Below are 26,933 nucleotides of genomic sequence, written 5' to 3'. Positions count from 1 at the left end.
GGGAGACACCAAGAACAAAAGAGAAGTGACGAATTATCTGAGATGCCCTAGTAATAGAGACATTATTATTAAGAGTTGGAAACATCTACCTCAGTATTTGGAAATAATTCTAAATCGAGATATAGACAGTTAAGAATTGCACTAAAGAGACATGGATAAGTCCAAGAAAGTACCCAAAATGAAATAAAATCATAGTTGTTTTACCAGCAAGCATTGTTTATGTAGTCAGAATGATGTCAAAATGAATATTTTAACAGCCAAAAATTGAGGTCTAAATATATTAGGGGAAATGGAGTGAGGGGAATTGTGTGTGGCTCTGTGGGTATTTTGTATGAGGTAGGGGTGGAGATGTAAATTCTCACTTCCCATGCCAGGAAATCAGATATTGTCTAAAAATAGGTAAGCAAGAAATAGAAACAGAGAGTCATTATTTAGAAATAGACATAGAGACAGAGATTGGATTGGTGGTTACCAGAGGGCAAGGGGGGAGGGGGGAAGGAGAAAGGGATAATTCGGCACATGTGTGTGGTGATGGGTTGTAATTAGTATCTGGGTGGTGAACATGATGTAATCTATGCAGAAATAGAAGTATAATGATGTACACCTGAAATTTATGCAATGTTATAAACCAATGTTACTGCAATAAATAAAAAATTTTAAAAATAAATAAATAAAAAAAAAGAAATAGAACATAAATTTCAGAAGACAGTGCTAGAATCTTCAAAGTGGTAGCATTTGGCGAGTTGGAATATGAAGACAGCACCATTGCAAATTACACACACATACACCCACACAAATACATAAAACACATACATTATAATTTATTTTTTAAACCCATGTATTATTTTTATATAAATTAATGTTTTATTTCTGTTTTTCTTTCTGCAGGGACTGTAACTTCTTGACTTAATTATGTTCTGTTTATATTTTGAAACATTTCATCATTTCTGTTTGTATTATCATGTATGCTGATATATACATATGTATAGATGGATTTTATGCCTAGCTTGTAGGAGAGTTTTATGTCTCTATATTATGGCAATTATGTCTCTATGTCTAGATGTATTCCTGGGCATATAACTCATGTTTATAATGATGTTTACAATGATGTTGGGACATCTTCTTAGTGCTTCAGGTATCCCTGAATTGACAGGAAAATGTGCCGGGCATTTTTCTCTTTTGCCATCAGTCTTACTTGTGTCTTATCAGCTAAAGTCCAGAAAGAGATTGACCATGTGATTGGCAGACACCGGAGCCCCTGCATGCAGGATAAGAGCCATATGCCCTACATGGATGCTGTGGTGCATGAGATCCAAAGATACATTGACCTCATCCCTACCAACCTGCCCCATGCAGTGACTCGTGACATTAAATTCAGAAACTACCTCATCCCCAAGGTGAGATTTGTTTCTCTTATACTGATCTCAGTGGTCTTGAGGTCCCACTTTTACAGTATGGGTCAAGTCCTCTATGAACACAAGATGAGAGAAGTACAAAAGTCATAATGTGTAAGCTTGATGGATTTGGTGTTGCTTTCAGTTTAGAATGTAAAGCTTTATAACAGGTTTTGAGAGCTGGCAGTGTAAGTCTTCTAAATTTGTTCTTCTTTAATATAGTTTAGCTAATCTTAGCTGTTTACATTTCCAAATGAATCTTAGTATTAGTGTGTCAATTTACCAAAACTGCTGAAATTTATGTCAAGGTGACATTAGATCAATTTGGAAAAACTTAACATCATGATATGTTGGCTCTTTCAGTTAATGGATAGAGTATATGCTCCCAATTTGGGGGAGCTCTCTTTAATTTTGTGAATAATTTTTTTCAGTGCATTGGTTTTCAAATCTTTTATTTGGTTTTTCCTAGATACTTAATATTATTGTTGTTATAAAATTTTTAAATGGCTTTTCCAATTCTTTTAGCGTATCTGATATATGGAAATACAATTGATTTTATCATTATGATGACCTTATATGTAGCAACCTTGCTAAACTTAAAATCATTGCTAATAATTTGTCTCTAGATTAATTTGAAATTTCTGTGTACATCATCCTGCTATCTGGGTTAATATTCCTGTTTCATCTTTGTTTCATTTCTGATCTGCAGGAGATTGGAGGTTTAACATCTCACTATTGAGAATGTTTTATGTACATTTTGGTAGATATTCTTTATCAGATTAGGAAGTTTGCCCTCTTTTCTTATCTTTTATGAGTTTTCTTGTCATGAATGTGTATACAATTTTTTCTTTACAATTCTCTGCATCTATTAGTATGATTGTATGCCTTGACCTCTCTTTTCCCACTAAATATACATATTATCGGTATACACACATAGCTGGATTTAATTTGCTGCATTTTGTTTGGGACTTCTGCATTTATATTCATAAGAGATTTTTGGCTTGCAATGTTTCTTCCTCAAAATTTTCTTGTCAGATTTCTGATATCAAAATAATGCTGGCCTTATAAAATAGGTGAGAAACATGCTCTAAGACGGGTTTATTTTTATTGTCTTCCCCTCTTCTTGTGGCCACTTAGTTTTGTCTTTCAAATAACTAATATCTTTTGGTTAGATACCAATTATTATGTATGAAACAATGCAGTGTTTCAGATGATGTTTATCTTCTTCCAAAAACAGTTCATCTCTCTCCTACTGGGAAGTTAGAATGATGTAACACTCCTCTTTTGATTAAAATGTGTCCATTGACACAGACTAAAATTAACTTTAGGTATCAGCTTACCTCTCTGAGGTTCTTACAACTATAGAATCTTGAGATAATTTTTGTCTTAGCAGATTTACAATTCTTTCTAACACATAATTTCTGTATGTGTTCAGACTTGCTAGTTGGTATGCTACAAGATACCCTAGTTCACTCGAAGCCAGGACGTATTAGTATTACATTTAAAAAATAATAAACAAAATTTGTATTTTGTTGGGGAAACAAAGCAATGAGATAGGTAAGGCTGCAAATGCTAACGCCAATCTTTGGAGAAGAGAGAATTGATGCCTTTACTAAGAGGTGATGGGGCTTGCCTCAATGATGTAGATTTGGTACAAGGGTTAGGACTTCAAGTCCACTCTTTTTTTCAACAAAGAGCAAAATGAGGAGAGGATTTTCTTTTAATATTGGAGTCTGAGGGTAATAATTAAACATTTTTCCTCACATTTCTAAGTAAATGGGAAATAATGGACTCGGAATCAGAATGGGATTGCCTATCTCTCCCGTCCACTACATCGGATTTGGGAATGAGCATTCCTTCTTGCATGGGATATCCCAGTGTAGGAATCTGCAACACTGGGTGGCTGATTCTACCTTCTTACCAATCAGATAAGTGATTTCTTCTACCAAAGGCTGGAGCCATTGAGCTAGGTGGAGATAATGGTCTAAAACAGGTGTTGGTAAACTTTTTCCATGGTGGCCCAGAGTATAAACATTTTAGACTTTGTGAGCCCAGGAGTGTCTGATGCTGTATTCAGATCTGCCAATGTAGCATGGAAGCAGTCATAGAGTGTATGTAAACAGATGAGAATGGCTATATCCAAATATTTATGGAAACTGAAATTTAGTTTTCATATAATTTTCATGTGTCACAACATTGTATTCTTCCTTGATTTTTTCAATTTAAAATGTTTAGCTTATGGGCTATATAAAAACAGATGGTAGGCTGGATTTATGAATGGGTTGTTATTTCTTGATGTCTAAGACAATCTGTCTAATGGAACACTTTGAAAACATGTGAAATTAATTTGTGCTTTTTTTTTGGTCCTCTCTAAAGAACATTGGCCTGCACAGGGTCTCAAACATTTACCTTTACTTATTTCTAAAACTTGATAGTTTCAGCACTTATATTTAGATCATTGGTCCATTCAGGTAAATTTTACTTATGGTAAGTGTAACAGTCATGCTTTCTTTTATTTCTTTATGAATATTCAAGAGTTAGAGAACATGTAATGAAAATATATTGGCTTTTGTAACTTTTTCTTTTGCTTTTATATCTTAAGGAAAGAATTTCCTATATTACTTATTTAAAAATATACAAGGGAAAAATTTTAAAAATAGAGTTAGACCTTCTATATGATAAACTTAGAGGATAGAATTTTCCCCCAACTTTTCATTAATTTTTTTTAAATCTAAAAACATTAGAAACATTGCATATATATGTAATATATGAATTTATATATATATATATATCCTTTTATATCCATGTATCTATCCATCTCTTTCTCTGTGAACACCTCAATACTTCAGTAAGTATATCCCAATAATAACAATTTTTGTATACATATGAATAATAGCATTCACACTCAAGAGTTATCATTGATACAATAATATGATCTACTGTACAGCCTATATTTAAATTTTCTCAATTTTCCTAGAATATCCTGTTTTTTCTTTGCAATTCAGTGTCCAGTCTGAATTACGCATAATTCGGTTATCTTTTCTTTTTAGTCTCCTGATATCAGATCCCTTTCCTCTGTTTGTTTTCTTTCAGTACATTGAACATCGTGACGAGTCCAGGCCGGTAGTCATGTAAAATATTCTTCAGGCTGGTTTTGTGCGATTGTTTTTTAGATATTAGATTCCAGTTATGATTTTGGCAAGAGAAATACATAGATGCTTTATATGTCCCACTGAAAGTCATTGATGATGTGGGGGCACATAATGTCATTTATCCCATTATTGGTTATGCTATGTTCCTCACACAATAAACTGGTATCTGCCAGATCTCTCCAATGCAAAAGTTCTGGTTTTTGCACTCGATTAATAAAAGTCTATGGCATACTAATTTAGGATTTCGTGGGTATCATGCTTACCAATCATTCACCCAACAGTTTTAACATTAATTGATAAAACTTGCCTGAAGTAATGATCCCAAGCTGAATTGTCACAAAGTGAGTTTTCTAATTTTATCATCTTTTCTGTGTTTCTAAGCTAGAATTAATCTGTAATGAAGTCTATCCCATATTTTTAAATTAAGATAAACGATCTGCATGGCAATAATAAACACTAATAGTTGTTACTGCACTTATTGTTATTATCACAGAATAACTCTGGAGTTATTTTTAATTAGGTCAGATGTATTTTTACAAAAGCCCTATGAACAGATAACTCTAGACATTTCAAGCTCCAACAGAGACTTCCATTTTAAACCATAATCAACATATGAGATGAATGAAAATCGAAGTGATAAAATAAAGCTACTGGTGGGGCATACACTAGTGTCCACATATGGTGATAAACAAAATGGATTCAAAAGGTCTGGCACCATAGGACCGATGTAATCTATGTTTCAAATGCTATTGGAATCCACTTTAGCAACATCACTGCCACTAGTCTTAAACTTATCCTTGTTTATTAACTGTTCTGTCTGGCTCAAAATGCCACTGTCCTTCTTTGGACCTAGGATTCTTCATCTATAGATCAGAAGATTGGACTAAATGATTTGCAGCATTTCTTCTAGCTCCATGACTTCTTTATAACTCAGTTTATCTTTATCTGTTCTTTCCAGGGCATGACCATATTAACATCACTGACTTCTGTGCTGCACGATGACAAAGAATTCCCCAACCCAGAGGTGTTTGACCCTCGCCACTTCCTGGATGAGAGAGGCAATTTTAAGAAGAGCGATTATTTCATGGCTTTCTCAGCAGGTAATAAAAATTTATTTACTTCAGTACTTCAGAATACAAGATATTTTTATGTAATCAGTTGGAAATTACATAGTACCCACACTGGGGTTGGTGGAATTGCACTTTCTTCATGATCAGGAGCACTAATCCCAATGCCCATGCACTTTCCCTCATCATGCTATGTCTTCATTATTGGGCCAGATCTTGGAGCTTTGAAGAGTTGACTCAGTTCTTCCAAATTCAGAAAATAAATTTGAGCTAGGTTCTGAAAAATATAAGAGAAGCGTAGCTTAGCCAAAAGGAGTAGTGTGACATAAAACTTGAATCCTCATGATGTGTTGGAGGTAGATGAAGAGTAGGTACACTTAGAGCAGGGAACAGAGGCTGTGAAGAATAGAAAGAAACAACATGGGACATATGAAAAGGAACAGAAAGCACAACCAATGTATGTGTGCTGCTAGAGAAAGCTTGATGGAAACTTGAAATATCAAAAGAGCAGTTATAATATGAGAATATTAATGGAATGCTTGACATAGTACTGATGCTCAATAAATATTTGTTGAAAGAAGGATACCTGGTAAAATAAAATATTAGGCGTGTAGCATGTATGTCCGTTCTTTGTCTATCTGTTTATCCAACCATCCTGCTTTCCATCCATCCATTCAATCATTTATAAAATAGTTGCTGCATATTCTCTTTCTGAAAGTCAGAAACATAATGTTCAAAGAGTATCTACTCTCTATGGTTATTTTCAGGAAAACGGATGTGTGCAGGAGAAGGCCTGGCCCGCATGGAGCTGTTTTTATTCCTGACCGCCATTTTACAGAAATTTACCCTGAAATCTGTGGTTGATCCAAAGGACATTGACACCACCCCGATTACCAATGGGTTTGCTTCTGTGCCGCCGTCTTACCAGCTCTGCTTCATTCCCATGTGAGAACCTCAGAACATCTGACTTTTCCTGTGATGTTGTCTGCAACTCCCTCTCATTGGGGCTTCATTCACATCCTTCCTTCTTCACCCTCTTCCTGGTAATGCCTTCTCTGACCTCTTCTCTCCTCATCACCTCATTCTCTCAAGTTCCAGGAACATGCAACCTCCATGAAAGGGAATTTCCTGAGTTTCACTGCATATTATTCAACTCTGTATCTGCTATTTTCCATACTCTGTAACATTCATATTGGCCATCATATATGCTAATACTTATATAATATTGAGTAGTGTTATATAGTCAATACGAAATAAAGCAAGATGATTAGTGCATACCAATGCAGATCCATTTCTCCTCTGCATTTTCTAAATAAAAAGTATGATTTGATGAGCTAGTTTTCAGACTTTCCTTTGTATGTGCAAATGCAGTATGAAATGAAAGAAAATAATCTGAAGAGGTCATGCTGATCCTGATAATGATAAGCACAGAGAAGGACAAAGGAGATAAGAGCGTAAAAGGTCTCTTGGCTGCATGTCACCTAGAGTTACTTGAGGTTTGGATTTGAAAGTGAGAGAAATTGTGTTCAGAAGCACCATTATCCTTTACAGAAATATTGAGATCAGCAATAGTGAGGAACTAAATCCAAAGCAAGCCACAGAAATTTACAAATAAAAATCAGAGCAGAAATCAATGAAATTATAAACAGGAAATCAATAGAAAAAAATCAATGAAACCAAAGCTGTTTTTTGAAAAATTAATAGAACTGATAAACCCATAGTCAGGCTACCCCCCCCCGCCCACAAAAGAGAGATGACACAAATTACTGATGTCAGAATGAAAAGAGAGGCCATTACTTTCATGCCATGGACATTAAAATCATAACAAAGGAATATTATAAACAAGTCTATGCCCACAAATTTGATAGATGAAATGAGTCAATTCCTTAAGTATGCAATCTGTCAAAACACACAAGAAGGAATAACACAAGAAACAGAGCATAATAGAAAGCCCTGGACTTTCCTACCCCCAATGGATACACTGATTCACAGCAACACATAAATCAATTCCCTTTGTAAAAAGTTCATAAACTAGTCGAAAGACTGCTGTACCCTGACTGAATGAGAATCCAGCCACATAAAAGCCAGAAATAAGTGCAGATACACACTCTGGCCATAAATACCAACCCTGGGAAAGTGCTATATAATTGATCAGGAAGACCTCAGCTCCCTGAGGAGCAAAGGAGTTGGAATGCTCATCGGGCATTCCAAACTTTCAAAACTGTTTTGGGGAGTTGCGTGAGGAACTGGCTTCTGTCTTGCTTGTCTTGGAGCACTGACAGGACTCAGCATACTCTAGATGCCTGGGGGCTGCTAAAACAAAGAAAGCAGGCTGGAATAGAACGTAAGTTTGAGAGACCTACAGAATCTTTGGATGGGCTGATGAAGATTTCTGCTGCACAAGACAAGTCAGTGAAGACTCGGAGAGGTGGCCGGTTTGTCTAATGTGCAGACAGCAATGTGGAGAATAAAGAAAAATGAAGAAGCAGGAGATATATGATTTTATTGAAAGATAATTCAAAATAACAGTCATAAAGGTGATCACTGAGGTCAGGAGAACAATAACTAAACAAAGTAGGAATTTCAGCAAAAAGATAGACAATGTAACAATACCAAACAGAAATCACATAGCTGAAGAATACAATAACTGAACTGAAAAAGTCATTAGATGGTTCAACAGGAGAATACATCAAAGAGAAGAAAGGATCATTGAACTCAAAGGTAGGTCATTGTAAATTATTCAATCAGAGGAGCAAAAAGAAAAAAAAAGGAAAAAGAAAAGAAAGCTTAAGGTACTTATGGAACAGCATCATGTGGACCAATATATGCATTATAGAAGTCCTAGAAGGAGAAGAAAGAAAGAGAAAGGTCTAGAAAGCTTATTCAAAGTAACAATGGCAGAAAACTTCCCAAATATGGAAGCAAGTGGACATATAGACCCAGGAAGTATAAAGAGCCTCAAATAATTTAAAAAATCAAAGAAATCCACACTGAGTCACACTATAATCAAATTATGAAAAGTCAATGACAATGAGAAAATTTTGAAAGCAGCAAGAGAAAGCAACTTGTCACATACAAGAGAACCCCCATAAGACCATCAGCAGATTTTTAAGTAGAAATCTTGCAGGAGAGAAAATGGGATCATATATTTAAAGTTCTGAAAGAAAAACACCAACCAAGAGTCTATACATGGAAAAACTGTTCTTCAAAAACGAAGGAGAGATAAAACTTTCCCAAACAAACAAGACTGAGAACATTCATCACCATTCAAACAGCCTTATAAGAAAAGCTAAAAGAAATTCTTGAAATGAAAGGACCATAAACAGAAACATTATAGTATAAGAATGTATAAAACCCCTTGGTAAAGGCAGATATAGAGAAAGATACAGAATACTATATTGCTGTGATGGTGGTAGGAAAATGACTTTTTTTAGCATAAAAGTTAAAAGATAAAATATTAAAAATAATTATAATTAAAAAATGTTAATGGATACACAATGTAAATATCATGAATTGTGACATTAATAACATAAAATGGGGGAATAAAAGTGTATAGATTTGTATGTGATTGAAGTTAAGTTGTTATAAGCTTAAAATAGACTGTTATAATTGTAAGATATTTTCTGTAAGCCCCATGGTAACCACAAAGAAAACCTTAGATGTTACACAAAAGAAAAAGATAATGGAATCAAAGTATATAAAAAGAATGAAACACAAAGTAAGACAATAGAATAAGAAAACAGGAGCAAAGATCTACAAGACAAACAGAAAACAATAAAATGACAATAGTAAGAAGTCATTCCCTATCAACAATTACTTTAAGTGTAAATGGATTAAGCTCCCCAACCCAAGACATAGAGTTGCTGAATGGATTAAAAAAACCAGATTCAACTATGTACTGCCCTCTAACAAATTAGGAAGATTGAAATCATACCAAATATCTTTTCTGTCTATATTGGAATGAAACTTGAAATCAACAGTAGAAGGAAAAGTGGAAATTCTCAAATACATGGAAATTAAACAACACACTTCTGAACAACCACTGAGTTGAAGAGGAAATCAAAGGGAAATTAGAAAATATCTTGAAAGAAATGATAATGGAAAAACATCATACTGTAAATTATGGGGTGCAGTTACAGTTTTATAGCAATAAGACGAAGTTTCATAGCAATAAATAGCTACAATATAAAAGAGAAAGATCTCAAACAGTCTAACTTTACACTCAATAAATCAGAAAAAATATCAAACTAAACTCAAAGTTAGCAGAAGTGAGGAAATAATAAAGATTAGAGGAGAAATAAATGAAATAGAGAATAGAAAAGAAATTTAAAAACTGAGAAAGTAAGAGTTGGTATTTTGAAAAAAATAAACAAGACTGATATATCTTTAGCTAGACTAAGAAAAAAACAACGGAATCAAATAAACAAAATCAGAAATTAAAGAGTAGCCATACAACTGTCGCCACCAAATAAAAAAGATCATAAGAGACTACTATGAACAATTATATGCCAACATAGTGGGTAACCTAAAAGAAATGTATTAATTTATAGACACATACAACCTATGAATACTGAATAATGAAGAAACAGAAAGTCAGAACAGCTTTAAAATGAGGAAGGAGATTATCAGTAATCAAAAACCTCCCAAGAGTTTCAGTTCAAGATGTCAATGTAGGAAGATCCTGAACTCACCTCCTCTCATGGACACGCTGAATCTACAGCTACATGCAGAACAATTTCCTCTGAAAAATCCCCAAACCTAGCTAAGCCACCACTACCAAACAGCTAAAAGAGAAAAAAATCCACATCAAAGTGGGTAGGAGAGGCTGAGACACAATGTCACCATAAACCCCACCCTCAATGCAGTAACTGACAAACGAGAGAGAACTCAAAACCTGGATCTTCTCTCTGAGGAGATCTGAAGAAATAAGTATCTTGAAATACAGCATAGGCACCCCAGGGGTCAGCTCCGGGGCATAGTGGTTAAGTTCACATGCTCTGCTTTGGTGCCTGGAGTTCTCAGGTTCGGATCCTGGGTGCGGACCTACGCATCTCTCATCAAGCCATGCTGTGGCAGTATCCCACAAATAAAATAGAGGAAGATGGGCACAGATGGTAGCTCAAGACCAATCTTCCTCACCAAAAGATTTAAAAAAATAAAAAAAGAAAGACTAGGCCCTCCAGAGGCTCTCATCCCAATTAGTGAAGAAGAGTAAATAGACCATTGTAATCCAGTACAACTGGTGCTTTGAGAGAGGGAAAAACAGGCTGCTCAGGGGACAGGAGGTTAAAACTCCCTCCTTATTGATTATTCCTATCTCATGGTGAGGCATAAAATGGAATAAGAAACATCTTAATGAGACAAATAATATTTGAGCTCCCTCACATGGGGCAGAGAGAAAGGACAGTCGAGAAGGAAGGACATTTTTAAGGAGGTAATGGCCAACAGGAGTAGGACATTTGCTCTAGATCAAGGAGGAAGAACTTCCTGCCAACTAAATATAGCATCAGGGAAATATTGCGTATATTGTAGGATACTTAATATATGGTAATTCTGGAACACCTTGATGTCATCTGCAATTCCCTCTTCTCTGGAGGCATAGTTCACCTCCTTCCCACTTCATCCCCTTCCAAGGAATGCCTTCTCTGACCTCTCCTGTCACATCTCCCCATTCCATTAATATCCAGTGAACATCCATTAAAGAGAGTTTCCTGATTTTCAATGCACAGATTTATCTGCTATTTTCTATACTCTGCTACTGCTTTCCATATTCATATCCTCACCTGTAAAATGGGTATGATAATCCCTGACTATAATGTTCAAATGAACCAGTGAATGAGAAAGACATATAAATATTAACACAAGAGTCTCTTGGGTATTTGTTTGTCTGTATAGTTATGTCTGTGTCTTGTAGTGTGTGTGTGTGTGTGTGTGTGCGTGTGAGAGAGAGAGAGAGAGAGAAAGATGGAAGAGTAGTAATAAGGAAAGAGATTCCAGGACACGACTGGAGGAACCAGGGAAATATTGAGACTAAAGTTGATGAGAACAGTATACTGGCTTGCCTTCTTATGCGTCAATAAAATTTTCTCTTCCAAGCATCTACCTCCTATAATTCCTTATTTTGGATAATTTTATTTGATATTATACTCCTTGGTTGAAATGCTTTTTAGGAGTAGAGAGAGAAGGAAGCAAATTCAGCAACTTTTCTGTCATGACAACTGTGGAATAGAAAAAGAAGAACAAACAACGCACCAAGTCAGCAGAAGGAGGGAAATAATAAAAATTAGAGCAGAAATAAATTAAATTGAACCCCCCCCGAAAAAAAACAGTAGAAAAGATCAATGAAATGAACAGCTGGTTCTTTGAGAAGATAAATAAAATTGACAAACCCTTAGCTAGACTTACCAAGAAAAAAAAAAGAGAAGATTCAAATAAATAAAATTAGACATGAAAGAGGAAAAATTACAATGGATACCACAGAAATATAAAATATTATAAGAGAATACTATGAAAAACTATATCCAACAAATTGGAAAATCTAGAAGAAATGGATAAATTCTTAGACTCATACAACCTCCCAAAACTGAATCAAGAAGAAATAGAGAGGGCCGGCCCCGTGGCTTAGCGGTTAAGTGCGCGAGATCCGCTGCTGGCAGCCAGGGTTTGGATCCCGGGTGCGCACCGACGCGCCATGCTGAGGCCGAGTCCCACATACAGCAACTAGAAGGACGTGCAAATATCACATACAACTATCTACTGGGGCTTTGGGGGAAAAATAAATAAATAAATAAAATTAAAAAAAAAAAAGAAGAAATAGAGAATCTGAATAGACCAATTATGAGTAAAGTAATTGAAGCAGTAATCAAAAACTTCCCCAAAGACAAAAGTCCAGGACCAGATGGCTTCTCTGGAGAATTTTTTTTTTTTTTTTGGTTCTTGATTTCTTTGATTTTTTTTTTATTTATTTAATTTTTTTATTGATGTTTTACTGGTTTATAACATTGTGAAATTTTGGGTTGTACATTTTTTTTTTAATTTTTTGTTTATTGCAGTAACATTGGTTTATAACATTGTAACAATTTCAGGTGTACATCATTGTACTTCTATTTATGCATAGATTACATCATGTTCACCACCAAAATACTAATTACAACCCATCACCACACACAGGTACCGAATTATCCCTTTCACCCTCCTCCCTCCCCCCTTCCCCTCTGGTAACCACCAATCCAATCTCTGTCCCTATGTGTTTGTTTATTGTTGTTATTATCTACTACTTAATGAAGGAAATCATACGGTATTTAACCTTCTCCCTCTGACTTATTTCACTTTGCATTATATCCTCAATGTCCATCCATGATGTCACAAATGGCTGGATTTCATCGCTTCTTATGGCTGAGTAGTATTCCATTGTGTATATATACCACATCTTCTTTATCCATTCGTCCCTTGATGGGCACTTAGGTTGCTTCCAAGTCTTGGCTATTGTGAATAACGCTGCAATGAACACATGGGTGCGTGTACCTTTGCAAATTGGTGTTTTCAAGTTCATTGGATAAATACCCAGCAGTGGGATAGCTGGATCATATGGTAGTTCTATCCTTGATTTTTTGAGGAATCTCCATACTGTTTTCCATAGTGGCTGCACCAGTTTGCACTCCCACCAGCAGTGTATGAGAGTTCCCTTCTCTCTACATCCTCTCCAACACATGTTGTTTCCTGTCTTGTTAATTATAGCCATTCTGACGGGCGTCAGGTGATATCTCATTGTAGTTTTGATTTGCATTTCCCTGATAGTTAGTGATTTTGAACATCTTTTCATGTGTCTGTTGGCCATCTGTATATCTTCTTTGGAGAAATGTCTGTTCAGGTCTTTTGCCCATTTTTTAATTGGGTTGGTAGTTTTTTTGTTGGTAAGATGCATGAGTTCTTTATATATTTTGGAGATTAAGCCCTTATCAGAAGTATGGTTTGCAAATATCTTCTCCCAATTGTTAGGTTGTCTTTTCGTTTTGTCGATGGTTTCCTTTGCTGTGCAGAAGCTTTTTAGTTTGATGTAGTCCCATTTATTTTTTCTATTGTTTCTCTTGCCCGGTCCGACGTGGTGTTTGAGAAGATGTTGCTAAGACTGATGTCGAAGAGCGTACTGCCTATGTTTTCTTCTAGAAGTTTCACAGTTTCAGGTCTTACATTCAAGTCTTTAATGCATTTGGAGTTAATTTTTGCATATGGTGTAAGGTAAGGGTCTACTTTCATTTTTTTCTAACATTGTGAAATTTTGGGTTGTACATTTTTGTTTGTCCATCACCATATATATGGCTGCCTTCACCCCTTGTGCCCACCCCCCACCCCCACTGCCCCTGGTAACCACAGTCCAGTTTTCTCTGTCCATGTGTTGGTTTATATTCCACATATGAGTGAGATCATACAGTGTTTGTCTTTCTCTTTCTGCCTTATTTCACTTAACATAATACGCTCCAGGCCCATCCATGTTGTTGCAAATGGGACGATTTTGTCTTTTTTTATGGTTGAGTAGTATTCCATTGTATATATATACCACATTTTCTTAATCCAATCGTCTGTTGAGGGACACTTGGGTTGCTTCCACTTCTTGGCTATGGTGAATAATGCTGCAATGAACATAGGGGTGCATAAGCCTCTTTGGATTGTTGATTTCAGGTGCGTTGGATAGATTCCCAGTAGTGGGATGGCTGGATCATAGGGCATCTCTATTTTTAATTCTTTGAGGAATCTCCATACCATTTTCCATAGAGGCTGCACCAATTTGCATTCCCACCAGCTGTGTATGAGGATTCCTGTTTCTCCACATCTTCTCCAACATTTGTTGTTTTTTGTCTTGGTGATTATAGCCATTCTAACAGGCGTGAGGTGATGTCTTGTGTTGTTTTGATTTGCATTTCCCTGATGATTAGTGATGTTGAGCATCTTTTCATGTGCCTATTGGCCATCTGTATATCTTCCTTGGAGAAGTGTCTGTTCATCTCCTCTGTCCATTTTTTGATCGGGTTGTTTGTTTTTTTGTTGTTCAATTGTGTGAGTTCTTTATATATTATGGAGATCAACCCCTTGTCAGATGTATGTTTTGCAAATATTCTCTCCCAGCTGGTTGGTTGTCTGTTCATCTTGATTCTGGTTTCATTTGTCTTATAAAAGCTCTTTAATCTGATAAAGTCCCACTTGTTTATTTTTTCTTTAGTTTCCCTAGTCTGGGTAGGCATGCCATCCGAAAAGATTCCTTTAAAACCAATGTCAAATAGTGTGTTGCCTATATTTACTTCTATGAGTTTTATAGTTTCAGGTCTCACCTTCAGGTCTTTGATCCATTTTGAGTTAATTTTTGTGAATGGCGATAGCACATGGTCCACTTTCATTCTTTTGCATGTGGCTGTCCAGTTTTCCCAACACCATTTATTGAAGAGACTTTCCTTTTTCCATTGCATGTTCTTAGCACCTTTGTCGAAAATTAGCTGTCCGTATATGTGTGGTTTTATTTCTGGGCTTTCAATTCTGTTCCATTGATCTGTGTGTCTGTTTTTGTACCAGTACCATGCTGTTTTGATTACTATTGCTTTGTAGTATGTTTTGAAGTCAGGGATTGTGACACCTCCTGCTTTGTTCTTTTTCTTTAGGATTTCTTTAGCTATTCGGGGTCTTTTGTTGCCCCATATAAATTTTAGTATTCTTTTTTCTATTTCTGTGAAGAATGTCATTGGGATTCTGATTGGGATTGCATTGAATCTGTAGATTGCTTTAGGTAATATAGACATTTTAACTATGTTTATTCTTCCAATCCATGTGCAGGGGATATCTTTCCATTTCTTTATGTCATCATGGATTTCTTTCAATAATGTCTTGTAGTTCTCATTGTGTAGGTCCTTCACCTCCTTGGTAAGATTTATTCCTAGGTATTTTATTCTTTTTGATGCAATTGTAAATGGTATTATCTTTTTGAGCTCTCTTTCTGTTAGTTCATTACTAGCATATGGAAATGCAACTGATTTTTGTAGATTGATTTTGTACCCTGCAACTTTGCTGTAGTTGTTGATTGTTTCTAATAGTTTTCCAACAGATTCTTTAGGGTTTTCTATATATACAATCATGTCATCTGCAAATAGTGAGAGTTTCACTTCTTCTTTACCTATTTGGATTCCTTTTATTCCTTTTTCTTGCCTAATTGCTCTGTATGTTGAACAGGAGTGGTGAGAGTGGGCAGCCCTGCCTCGTTCCTGTTCTCAGAGGAATGGCTTTCAGTCTTTCCCCGTTGAGTATGATGTTGGCTGTGTGTTTGTCATATATGGCCTTTATTATGTTGAGGTACTTTCCTTCTATTCCCATTTTATTGAGAGTTTTTATCATAAATGGATGTCGTATCTTGTCAAATGCCTTCTCTGTGTCTATTGAGATGATCATGTGGTTTTTATTCTTTGTTTTGTTGATGTGATGTATCACGTTGATTGATTTGCGGATGTTGAACCATCCCTGCGTCTCTGGTATAAATCCCACTTGATCATGGTGTATGATCTTTTTAATTTATTGTTGTATTCAGTTTGCCAATATTTTGTTGAGGATTTTTGCATCAATGTTCATCAGCGATATTGGCCTGTAATTTTCTTTCTTTGTATTGTCTTTGTCTGGTTTTGGTATCAGGGTGATGTTGGCCTCATAGAATGATTTAGGAAGTGTTCCATCTTCCTCTATTTTTTGGAATAGTTTGAGAAGGATGGGTATTAAATCTTCTTTGAATGTTTGGTAAAATTCACTGGAGAAGCCATCTGGTCCTGGACTTTTATTTTTTGGGAGGTTTTTGATTACTATTTCAATCTCTTTACTTGTTGTTGGTCTACTCAGATTCTCCATTTCTTCTTGGTTCAATTTTGGGAGGTTGTATAAATCTAAGAATTTATCCATTTCTTCTAGATTGTCCAATTTGTTGGCATATAATTTCTCATAGTATTCTCTTATAATCCTCTGTATTTCCATGGTATCCATTGTAATTTCTCCTCTTTCATTTCTAATTTTATTTACTTGAGCCTTTTCTCTTTTTTTCTTAGTAAGCCTGGCTAAGGGTTTGTTGATTTTGTTTATCTTCTCGAAGAACCAACTCTTTGTTTCATTAATCCTTTCTACTGTTTTTTTGGTCTCAATTTCATTTATTTCTGCTCTGATTTTTATTATTTCTCTCCTTCTGCTGGCTTTGGGCTTTGTTTGTTCTTCTTTTTCTAGTTCTGTTAGGTGTAATTTAAGGTTGCCTATTAGGGCTTTTTCTTGTTTGTTAAGGTGGGCTTGTATCGCTATGAGTTTCCCTCTCATGACCGCTTTTGCTACATCCCATATGGTTTGATATGGCATGTTATCATTTTCGTTTGTTTCCAGATAGTTTCTGATTTCTCCTTTAATTTCATCAATGATCCATTGGTTGTTCAGTAGCATGTTGTTTAATCTCCATATTTTTGTCACTTTCCCAGTTTTTTTTCATGGTTCATTTCCAGTTTCATAGCCTTATGGTCTGAAAAGATGCTTGTTATGATTTCAATCTTCTTAAATTTATTGAGGCTTGCTTTGTTTCCCAACATATGGTCTATCCTAGAGAATGTTCCATGCGCGCTTGAGAAGAATGTGTAGTCAGCTGTTTTTGGATGGAGTGCTCTGTATATGTCTACTAGGTCCATCTCGTCCAGTTTTTCATTTAAGTCTAATATTTCTTTATTGACTTTTTGTCTGGATGATCTATCCATTGCTGTATGTGGGGTGTTAAGATCCCCTGCTATTATTGTGTTGTTGTTGATTTCTCCTTTTAGGTTTGTTAATAGTTGCTTTATGTACATTGGTGCTCCTATGTTGGGTGCATATATATTTATAAGTGATATGTCTTCTTGATGTAGTGACCCTTTTATCATTATATATTTCCCTTCTTTGTCTTTCTTAACCTGTTTTATCTTGAAGTCTACTTTGTCTGATATGAGTATGGCAACACCTGCTTTCTTTTGTTTGCCATTAGCTTGGAGTATTGTCTTCCATCCTTTCACTCTGAGCCTGTGCTTGTCTTTAGTGCTAAGATGTGTTTCCTGAAGGCAGCATATTGTTGGGTCTTGCTTTTTAATCCATCCTGCCACTCTGTATCTTTTGATTGGAGAGTTCAATCCATTTACATTTAAGGTATTATTGATATATGAGGGCTTAATGTTGCTGTTTTGTCACTTATTTTCTGGTTCTTTTGCATTTCCTTTGTTTCTTGTCCCATTTGTTTTGGACTGCCAATTCAGTTCGGTTGTTCTGTCTTATGATTCTTCTAGTTTTCTCTTTGTTTATCATATGTGGTTTTGCTTTGATTATTTGTTTAGTGGTTACCTTGAGGTTTGGGCAAAAAATCTTGTGTATGAGATAGTCCATTATCTGATAGCCTTCTCTGGAGAATTTTAACAAACATTCAAAGAATATTTAACACCCATCATTCTCCAACAATTCCAAAAATTAGAGGAAGATGGAACACTTCCTAACACATTCTACGAGGCCAACATCACTCTGATACCAAAGCCAGACAAGGACAATACAAAGAAGGAAAATTACAGGCCAATATTGTTGATGAATATAGATGAAAAATCCTCAACAAAATATTGGCAAACCAAATACAGCAATACATTAAAAAGATCATATACCATGATCAAGTGGGATTTGTACAAACAGCATAGGGATGCTTCAACATCCACAAATCAATCAATGTGATACACCACATTAACAAAATGAGGAATAAAAAACACATGATCATCTCAATAGATGCAGAGAAAGTATTGGACAAGATCTAACACCTATTTATGATAGAAACTGAACAAAATGGGTATAGAAGTAAAGTACCTCAACATAGTAAAGGCCATATATGACAATCTCCCAGCCAACATCATACTCAATGGGGAAAAACTGAAAGCCACCCCTCTGAGAACAGAAACAAAACAAGAGTACTCACTCTCATAACTCTTATTCAATATAGTACTTGAGGTTTTGGCCAGAGCAATTAGGCAAGAAAAAGGAATAAAAGGAATCCAAATAGGAACAAAGAATTGAAACTCTCGTTATTTCCAGATGGCATGATTTTATATACAGAAAGCCCTAAAGAATCCATCAGAAAACCATTAGAAATAATCGACAACTACAGCAAAGTTGCGGGGTACAAAATCAACTTACAAAAATCAGTTACATTTATGTACTCTAATAACGAACTAACAGAAAGAGAACTCAAGAATACAGTCCTATTTACATTTGCAACAAAAAGAATAAAATATCTAGGAATAAATTTAACCAAGGATGTGAAAGACCTATACAATTAAAACTATAAGACATTATTGAAAGAAATCAATGATGACATAAAGAAATGGAAATGTTATCCCATGCACATGAATTGCAAGAATAAACATAGTTAAAATGTCCATACTACCTAAAGCAATATACAGATCCAATTCAATCCCAATCAGAATCCCAATGACATTCTTCATGGAAAAAGAACAAAAAATACTAAAATTCATATAGTGCAACAAAAGACCCTGAATAGCTAAAGCAATCCTGAGAAAAAAGAACAAAGCTGGAGGCAACACAATCCTTGACTTCAAAATATACGACAAAGCTAAATAATTAAAACACGATGGTACTGGTACAAAAACAGACACACAGATCAATGGAACAGAATTGAAAGCCCAGAAATAAAACCACACATATACGGACAGCTAATTTTCGACAAAGGTGCTAAGAACATGCAATGGAAAAAGGAAAGTCTCTTCAATAAATGATGCTGGGAAAACTGGAGAGCCACATGCAAAAGAATGAAAGTAGACCATTATCATCTTTCACCGTACACAAAAATTAACTCAAAATGGATCAAAGACGCGAAGGTAAGACCTGAAACTGTAAAACTCCTAGAGGAAAATACAAGCAGTACACTCTTATACACTGGTCATAGAGGGATCTTTTCGAATTCCATGTCTACTCGGACAAGGGAAACAAAAGAAAAAATAAACAAGCAGGACTTCATCAGACTAAAGAGCTTCTGCAAGGCAAATGAAACAAGGATAAAAATAAAAAGACAACCCACCCACTGGGAGAAAATATTTGCTAATCTTATGTCTGACCAAGGGTTAATGTCTGTAATACATAAAGAACTCACACAATTGAACAATAAAAAAACAAACAACCCAATCAAAAATGGGCAGAGGATATGAACAGACATTTTTCCAAGGATGATATACAGATAGCCAATAGACACATGAAAAGATGTTCAACATCACTAATCATCAGGGAAATGCAAGTCAAAACTACACTGAGATATCACCTTACACCCATCAGAATGGTATAATCAGCAAGACAAAAAATAACAACTGTTGGAGAGATTGTGGAGAAAAGGGAACTCTCATTCAATGCTGGTGCGAATGCAAATTGGTGAAGCCTCTATGGAAAACAACATGGAGATTCCTGAAAAAATTAAAAATATAAATACCTTAGGATCCAGCTATCCCACTGCTGGGTATTTATCCAACGAACCTGAAATCAACAATCCAAAGAGGCTTATGCACCCCTATGTTCATTGCAACATTATTCACTATAGCCTAGAAGTGGAAACAACCTAAGGGTACACTGATTGATGATTGGATAAAGAAGTGGTATACATATACAGTGTAATACTACTCAGCCATTAAAAAAAGACAAAATCGTCCCATTTGCAACAACATGGATGGACCTGGAGGGTATTATGTTAAGCGAAATAAGCCAGACAGAGAAAGACAAACACCATATGATTTCACTCATATGTGAAAGATAAACTAGCACACGGACAGAGAAAACAGTCTGGTCATTACCGGGGGAAGGGGGGTTGACGGGTGGGCACAAGGGGTGAAGGGGCATGCATATATAATAACCGACAAACAATAATGTACAACTAAAATTTCACAATGTTATAAACTATTATGACATCAATAAAAAAAATTTAAAACTCCTGCTCTGCAAAAGACAATGTCAAGAGAATTCGAAGACAAGCTACAAACAGGGAGAATATACTTGGAAAAAATACATCATAAAGCTCTTTTATCCAAACTGTACAAAAACACTTAAAACTCAATAATAAGACAAACAACTCAATTAAAAAACGATCCAAAGGCCATAAAAGACACCTCATCATAGAAGATAGACAGATGGCAAATAAGCATATACAATGAAGCTCCATATCATAGGTTATCAGGAAAAGGCAAATTAAAACAATGAGATACCACTACATACCCGTTAGAATGGCCAAAATGCAAAACACTGACAACACCAACTACCGGTGAGAACATGTAGCAAGAGGAACTCTCATTCATTGTTGATAAGAATGAAAAACTGTACAAACATTTTGGAAGAAAGGGGAGTTTTCTTACAAAATTAAATATAGTCTTATCATACCATCCAGCAATCACACTCCTTGATATTACAAAAAGGAGTTGAAAACTCATGTCCACACAAAAACCTTCACACAGCTTTACAGCTGCTTCATAGTAGCTTTATTCATAGTTGCCAAAACTTGGAAGCAATCAAGATGCCCTTCAGTAGGTAAATGGAAAAATGAACTGTGGTACATACAGACAATGGAATATTATTTAGCACTAAAAAGAAATGAGCTATCAAGCCATGAAAAGACATACAGGAAATTTAAATGCATATTACTACGTGAAAAAAGCCAATCTGAAAAGGTTGCATGCTACATGATTCCAACTATATGATATCTGGAAAAGGAAATACTATGGAGACAGTAAAAAGATCAGGGGTTGCCCAGGCTTGAGGTGGGAGGTAGGGATGAACAGAAAGAGCACAAAGGATTTTAAGGGCAATGAAACTACTCTGTATGATAACACAATAATGGATTCATGTTATTATACTTTTGTACAAACCGATAGAATGTACAACGCTAATAGTAAACCATAAGGTAAACTACGGACTTTGAGTAATTCTGATGTGTCAATGTAAATTCATCAATTGTAACAAATGTACCACTGTGGTGGGTGATGTTGATAATGGAGCAGGCTATGCATGTGTGGAGCAGGATGCTTATGGGAAATTTCTGTACCTGCCTCTCAATTTGATGTGAACCTCACACTGCTCTGAAACAAATAAATTCTTTATTGAAAAAAAACACTCTGGAACAACCAATGGGCAAAGAAAAATTCACTAGGAAAATTACAAAATACTTAGAGATGAAAGAAAATGAAAACACAATATACTAACATAATGGGATGTAGCAAAATCAGTTCTCAGAGGGAAATTTATAACTTTAATCACCTACATTAGAAAAGAAAAAACAGCTCAAATTGAGAATGTCTCTTTACAACCTAGAAACTAGAAAAAAAGAGAGCAACTAAACTCAAAGCCAGCAGACTGAAGCAGAGAAAAATGAAAGAGAATAAAAACAATCAATGAAACCAAATGTTGGTTCCTTCAAAAGATCAACAAAATTGACATTCCTTTAGTTAGACTGACTTTTTTAAAAAAGAAAGAGAGAAGATCAATAACTAAAATCAGAAACGAAAGTAGGGAGATTATTATCAATTTTACAGAAATAAAATGGATTAGAAGAGAATATTGTGAACAATTGTAGGCCAGTGAATTAGATAATCTACATATCAAAAAATTCCTAGAAACAAATTACCAAAACTGACTCAAGAAAAAATGTAAAATGCAAACACATCTACAAGTAAATACATTGAATCAGTGATCAAAAACCTTCCATAAAAGAAAAACCCAAGACCAAATGCCTTCACTGGTGAATTCTACCAAACATTTTTTTGTATGTGTGAGGAAGACTGGCTCTGAGCTAACATCCATTGCCAATCCTCCTCTTTTTGCTGAGGAAGATTAGCTCTGAGCTAACATCTGTGCCCATCTTCCTCTGTCTTGTATGTGGGACGCCGCCACAGCACGGCTTGATGAGCAGTGCATAGATCCACACCCGGGATCCAAAACTGTGAACCCCAGGCCACCAAAGCAGAGCACGTGAGCTTAACCACTATGCCACCCGGCCAGCCCCCTACCAAATATTTTTAAAAGAATTAAAACCTTTCCTCTTCAAACACTTCCAAAAACAGAAGACAAAGGAACACTTCCTAACAAATTCTGTGAGGCCAGCATAACCATGATACCAAAGCCAGACAAAGATATCGCAAGAAAAGACCAATCTCCCTTATGAATATAAATGCAAAAATTCTCAACAAATTACTGACAAACTGATTCCAACAGTACATTAAAAGGATTATGCACACACACACACAAATCCGATTTAAAAATAGGCAAAGGACTTCAGTAAACATTTCTCGGAAGAAAGTATGCAAATGGAGAATTAGCATATGAAAGGTGTTCAGAAAAACTAACTATTAGCAAAACGCAAATCAAATCCACAAGATACAACCTCACACCCATTACATGGCTACTATCAAAAAAACAGACAAACAAACAGAAAATGAGTGTTGGCAAGGATGTGGAGAAATTGTAATACTCATGCTCTGTTGGTGGGATATACAATGGTGTAGTCACTTTGGAAAACAGTATGGTGGTTCCTCCAAAAATTAAAAATAAAATTACCACAATGCCCAGCAGTTCCACTTCTGAATGTATACCCAAAAGAGTTAAAAGCAGAATAGCAAAGAGATACTTGTACACCTATGTTCATTTAAGAATTATTCACAATAGCCAAAAGGTGGAAGCAACCCAAGTATCCACTGACAGTTGACTAAATAAGTAAAATATAGTATACAAATGAAATGGAATATCATTCAGCCTTAAAAAGTAAGGAAGTTCTGACAAGTGCTACAACATGAATGAATCTTCAAGACATTATGCTAAGTGAAATAAGCTAGTTACAAAGGGCAAATACTGTATGGTTCCACTTTAATGAGGTACATAGAGTACTCTAATTCGTAGAGACAGAAAGTGGAATCATGATTCCTCAGGGTTAGTTAGATGGGAAATAAACGTTATTATTTAATGGGTACAGAGTTTCAGTTTTGCAAGATGGAAAGAATTCTGGAGATGGATAGCTGTGATGGTTGCATAACATTGTGAATGTTAATACCACTAAACTGTATACTTAAAAATGGTAAAACAGTAAGTTTCATGATATGTGTATTTCACACCACATTTTTTTTAATTTGAAAATTATACACCATGACCAAGTGGGATTTATTCCAGAAATGCAAAGAGGATTCAATATAAGAAAATCAATCAGTATAACACAACACATTGTTAGGATGAAAAGAAAAGACATTACTGTCTCAACAGATACAGAAAAGCCATTTGACATAATTCAACATCATTTTAGAAACACTCAGAAAACTACAAATAGAAGAGAATTTCCTTATCACAATAAAGTGAATTTATGAAAAATCCAAAGCTAAATGATTCTCAATTGTGAAAAAACTAAAAGGATATCCTCTAAACTCAGGGAAAAAACAAGGATGTCCACTTTCACCACTGCTATTCATAATAGTACTGGAAAGGCAGAGATGTCAGCAAGAAGGCAGATTAGGAAGCCCTCCCTCTCACTCCTCCACTGAAACACTGATAAAACAATGATTCTGGTACCAAAATACCTTAAGGAAAAATTCAGAATCCAACAGAGAACTAGAAACACCCTAGAGGAGCACAACCTGAGAATATTCACATTTATACCAGTAGGAAGAGAAATTTCACTTTACCTGCCTCAGTCCCTCTCCAAAATCAGCTTAGCTCAGCACTTAGAAGATCTCTTCACGTCATGATTTCTCTACAGGGGGAGGAGAAGTGAGACTGGAGTGTGTGCCTGGCTGCCTGGCCTCCTGGCCTCACAGGTACCCTCCACAGGGACAGTTTTTATCTTACCTTATGCCAGGGACTGAATGATCTGCAGAGCCCTGTGCCCAGGGACAGCTAGGAAAAAGGAAAGGGGAAGGAGAGCGCTTTACAGCCAGCAATTCTCTATGAGGTTGGGAAAAGGCACATAACTGAGGTTTTTCCTCCATAGGGGGAGGAATAAAGAGAAGGGGAGATTACAGCCAGCAATTCAGTGCACCCTAATGGAAGAAGTTTCTGTCTTGTCTCAAACTGAGTGAGCCCTGAATGACCTGAAGAAACTGGTCCCTATGGACAGCTGGTAAAAAGGAAAGGGGAAGGTGAGCCATTACAGCCAGCACTGCTCTGAGAGATGGGGAATAGATGCAAAATTGAGGGTATTCCTCCACAAGGGAGAGAAGGAAGTAAAGAGAGCATTATCCCCAGCATTTCTGAGTTCCTTATGTGGAGCCACTTTCTATCCTGCCTCATACCAACTGCTGTACAACCTGCAGACTCAGTTCCCTGGGACAGCTGGCAACAAAGAAAAGGAGTAGATATCCTCTTGCAGGTGGTACTACTTGTATAATTGGAGAAAAGCACAGAGCTGAGGCTTTTACCTAGGAATGAGGAAAGGAAGTGAAGAGGTCTTTTCCCCAAGCCTTACAGTGTTTTCTCATGGGGTCAGTCTCTATCTTGACTCATATCAAGTACTGCTCACTGGCAAAAGTCTTTCCCAGCAAAACCAGTCTAGAAAGAATGGGAAAGATAGCTGCTTCATCAAATGCACAGATAACAAATCAAACTTACAAGAAACACAAGGAATCAAGTAAACACAACACAATCAAAGGAAGAAATCTAATTTCCAGTAACCTACCTGAAAGAAAGGAATACCTGTGAATTTCCTGACAAAGAATAAAAAATAATCATCTTCAATAAGCTCAGTGAGTTACAAGAGAACACAAACAGCTAAATAAAATCAGGAAAATAATACATGAACAACAGAGAAGTTCAAAAAAGTGATATACATAGTAAAAAACCAAACAGAAATACTAGAACTGAGGAATACTGAACTGAAAAATTCCCTGGAGGAATTCAAAAGCAGATGTGATCAAGCAGAACAAAAAGCAGGGAACTTGAATACAGATCATCTGAAATTGTCCATTCATAGAATAAAAAAAAAGAAAGAAAAAGAGTGAAGAAAGTCTTATTTAAGAGTTCCCACTAAGCAAACCAATAAAAACATTATGCGAGTCACAGAGGGAAAAAGAGAAAGAAAAAGGCAGAAAGCCTATTTAAAGAAATAATACCTGAAAACTTTCCAAATCTGGGTTGGAAATCCAAATTCATGAAGCACAAAAGGATCCAAATAGATTGAGTTTGAAGAGCTATGTAACAAGACACATTATAATCAAATTGTGAAAAGTCAAAGATAAAGATAGATTATTGAAAACAGCATGAAAAAAGTGACATATTACATACAATGGAGGCCCCATAACACTGTCAGCAGATTTCTCAGCAGAAACTTTGCAGGCCAGGAGAGAGTGGGATGATACACTAAAAGTGCTGAAAGAGAAAAACTGCCAAAAAAGAACACTATACTTGGCTAAATGATCTTTCATAAATAAAAGAGAGATAAAGACTCTCTCAGACAAATAAGTTGAGGGAATTCATCACCACTAGACCTGCCTTACAAGAAAAAGTTAAAAGAAGTTCTTCAAACCGAAAATAAAGGATGCTAAACAGCAGAATGAAAGTATAAAACTCATTGATATAGGTAAATATAGAGTCAAATATAGAATACTCCAATACCGTAATGGTGGTATGTGAATCACTTTCAACTCTAGTATAAAAGTTAAAAGACGATGATATAAAAAAAAATAACCATAACTACAATAATGTGTTAGTGGACACACAACATAAAATGATGTAAATTGTAACATCAATAACATAAAGTGTGGAGGGGAGGAAGAAGTAAAAGTGTAGAGTTTTTGTTGGTGATTGAATTTAATTTGTTATCAGCATAAAATAGACTGTTGTAACTGTAAGATTTTTATGTAAGCCTCATAGTACACACAAACAATAGACCTGTGGTAGACATACAACATATAAAGGGACAAAAGAATGTTACTACTGAAAAATAGTCAAATCGCAACAGAAGACAGCAAGAGAAGAAGAAAGGAAAAAAGGAACGAAAAAAAGTGAGAAAATAATTTTTTAAATGGCAACAATAAGTTTTCAGCTATCAGTAATTACTTTAAACATAAACAGATTTAAATCCCCAATCAAAAGTCTAGATTGGCTGAATGCATAACAAGATCTAACCGTATGCTGCCTATAAGAGACTACTTTAGATAAAAGTGAAAAAGGACATATATAGGCTGTAAGTGAAGGGATAGAAAAGATATTCCATGCAAGTGGTAACCAAATGAGAGCAGGAGAGGCTATTCTTACATGATACAAAACAGACTTCAAGTCAAAAACTG

At 35.7% G+C, this 26,933-nt stretch overlaps 1 protein-coding gene and 1 pseudogene across 1 annotated transcript in view; one reads left to right on the top strand and one right to left on the bottom strand.

Annotated features, from left to right (window-relative positions):
• The window catches only part of LOC131407279 (cytochrome P450 2C19), a 38,131-nt gene extending 31,161 nt beyond the window's left edge, over window positions 1–6,970 (top strand). The window contains exons 7-9 of the mRNA XM_058543588.1: window positions 1,210–1,397; window positions 5,505–5,646; window positions 6,381–6,970. Coding sequence (XP_058399571.1) covers window positions 1,210–1,397; window positions 5,505–5,646; window positions 6,381–6,562 — 512 coding nt within the window. The 3' untranslated portion in view covers window positions 6,563–6,970. The remainder of the gene's footprint in view (window positions 1–1,209; window positions 1,398–5,504; window positions 5,647–6,380) is intronic.
• The window catches only part of LOC131407284 (cytochrome P450 2C9-like), a 556,896-nt pseudogene that overhangs the window by 512,322 nt on the left and 17,641 nt on the right, over window positions 1–26,933 (bottom strand).

The sequence above is a fragment of the Diceros bicornis genome, chromosome 6, assembly GCF_020826845.1.
Source record: "Diceros bicornis minor isolate mBicDic1 chromosome 6, mDicBic1.mat.cur, whole genome shotgun sequence".
Taxonomy (NCBI): Eukaryota; Metazoa; Chordata; class Mammalia; order Perissodactyla; family Rhinocerotidae; genus Diceros; species Diceros bicornis.
This window is presented reverse-complemented; position numbering and strand designations above follow the sequence as displayed.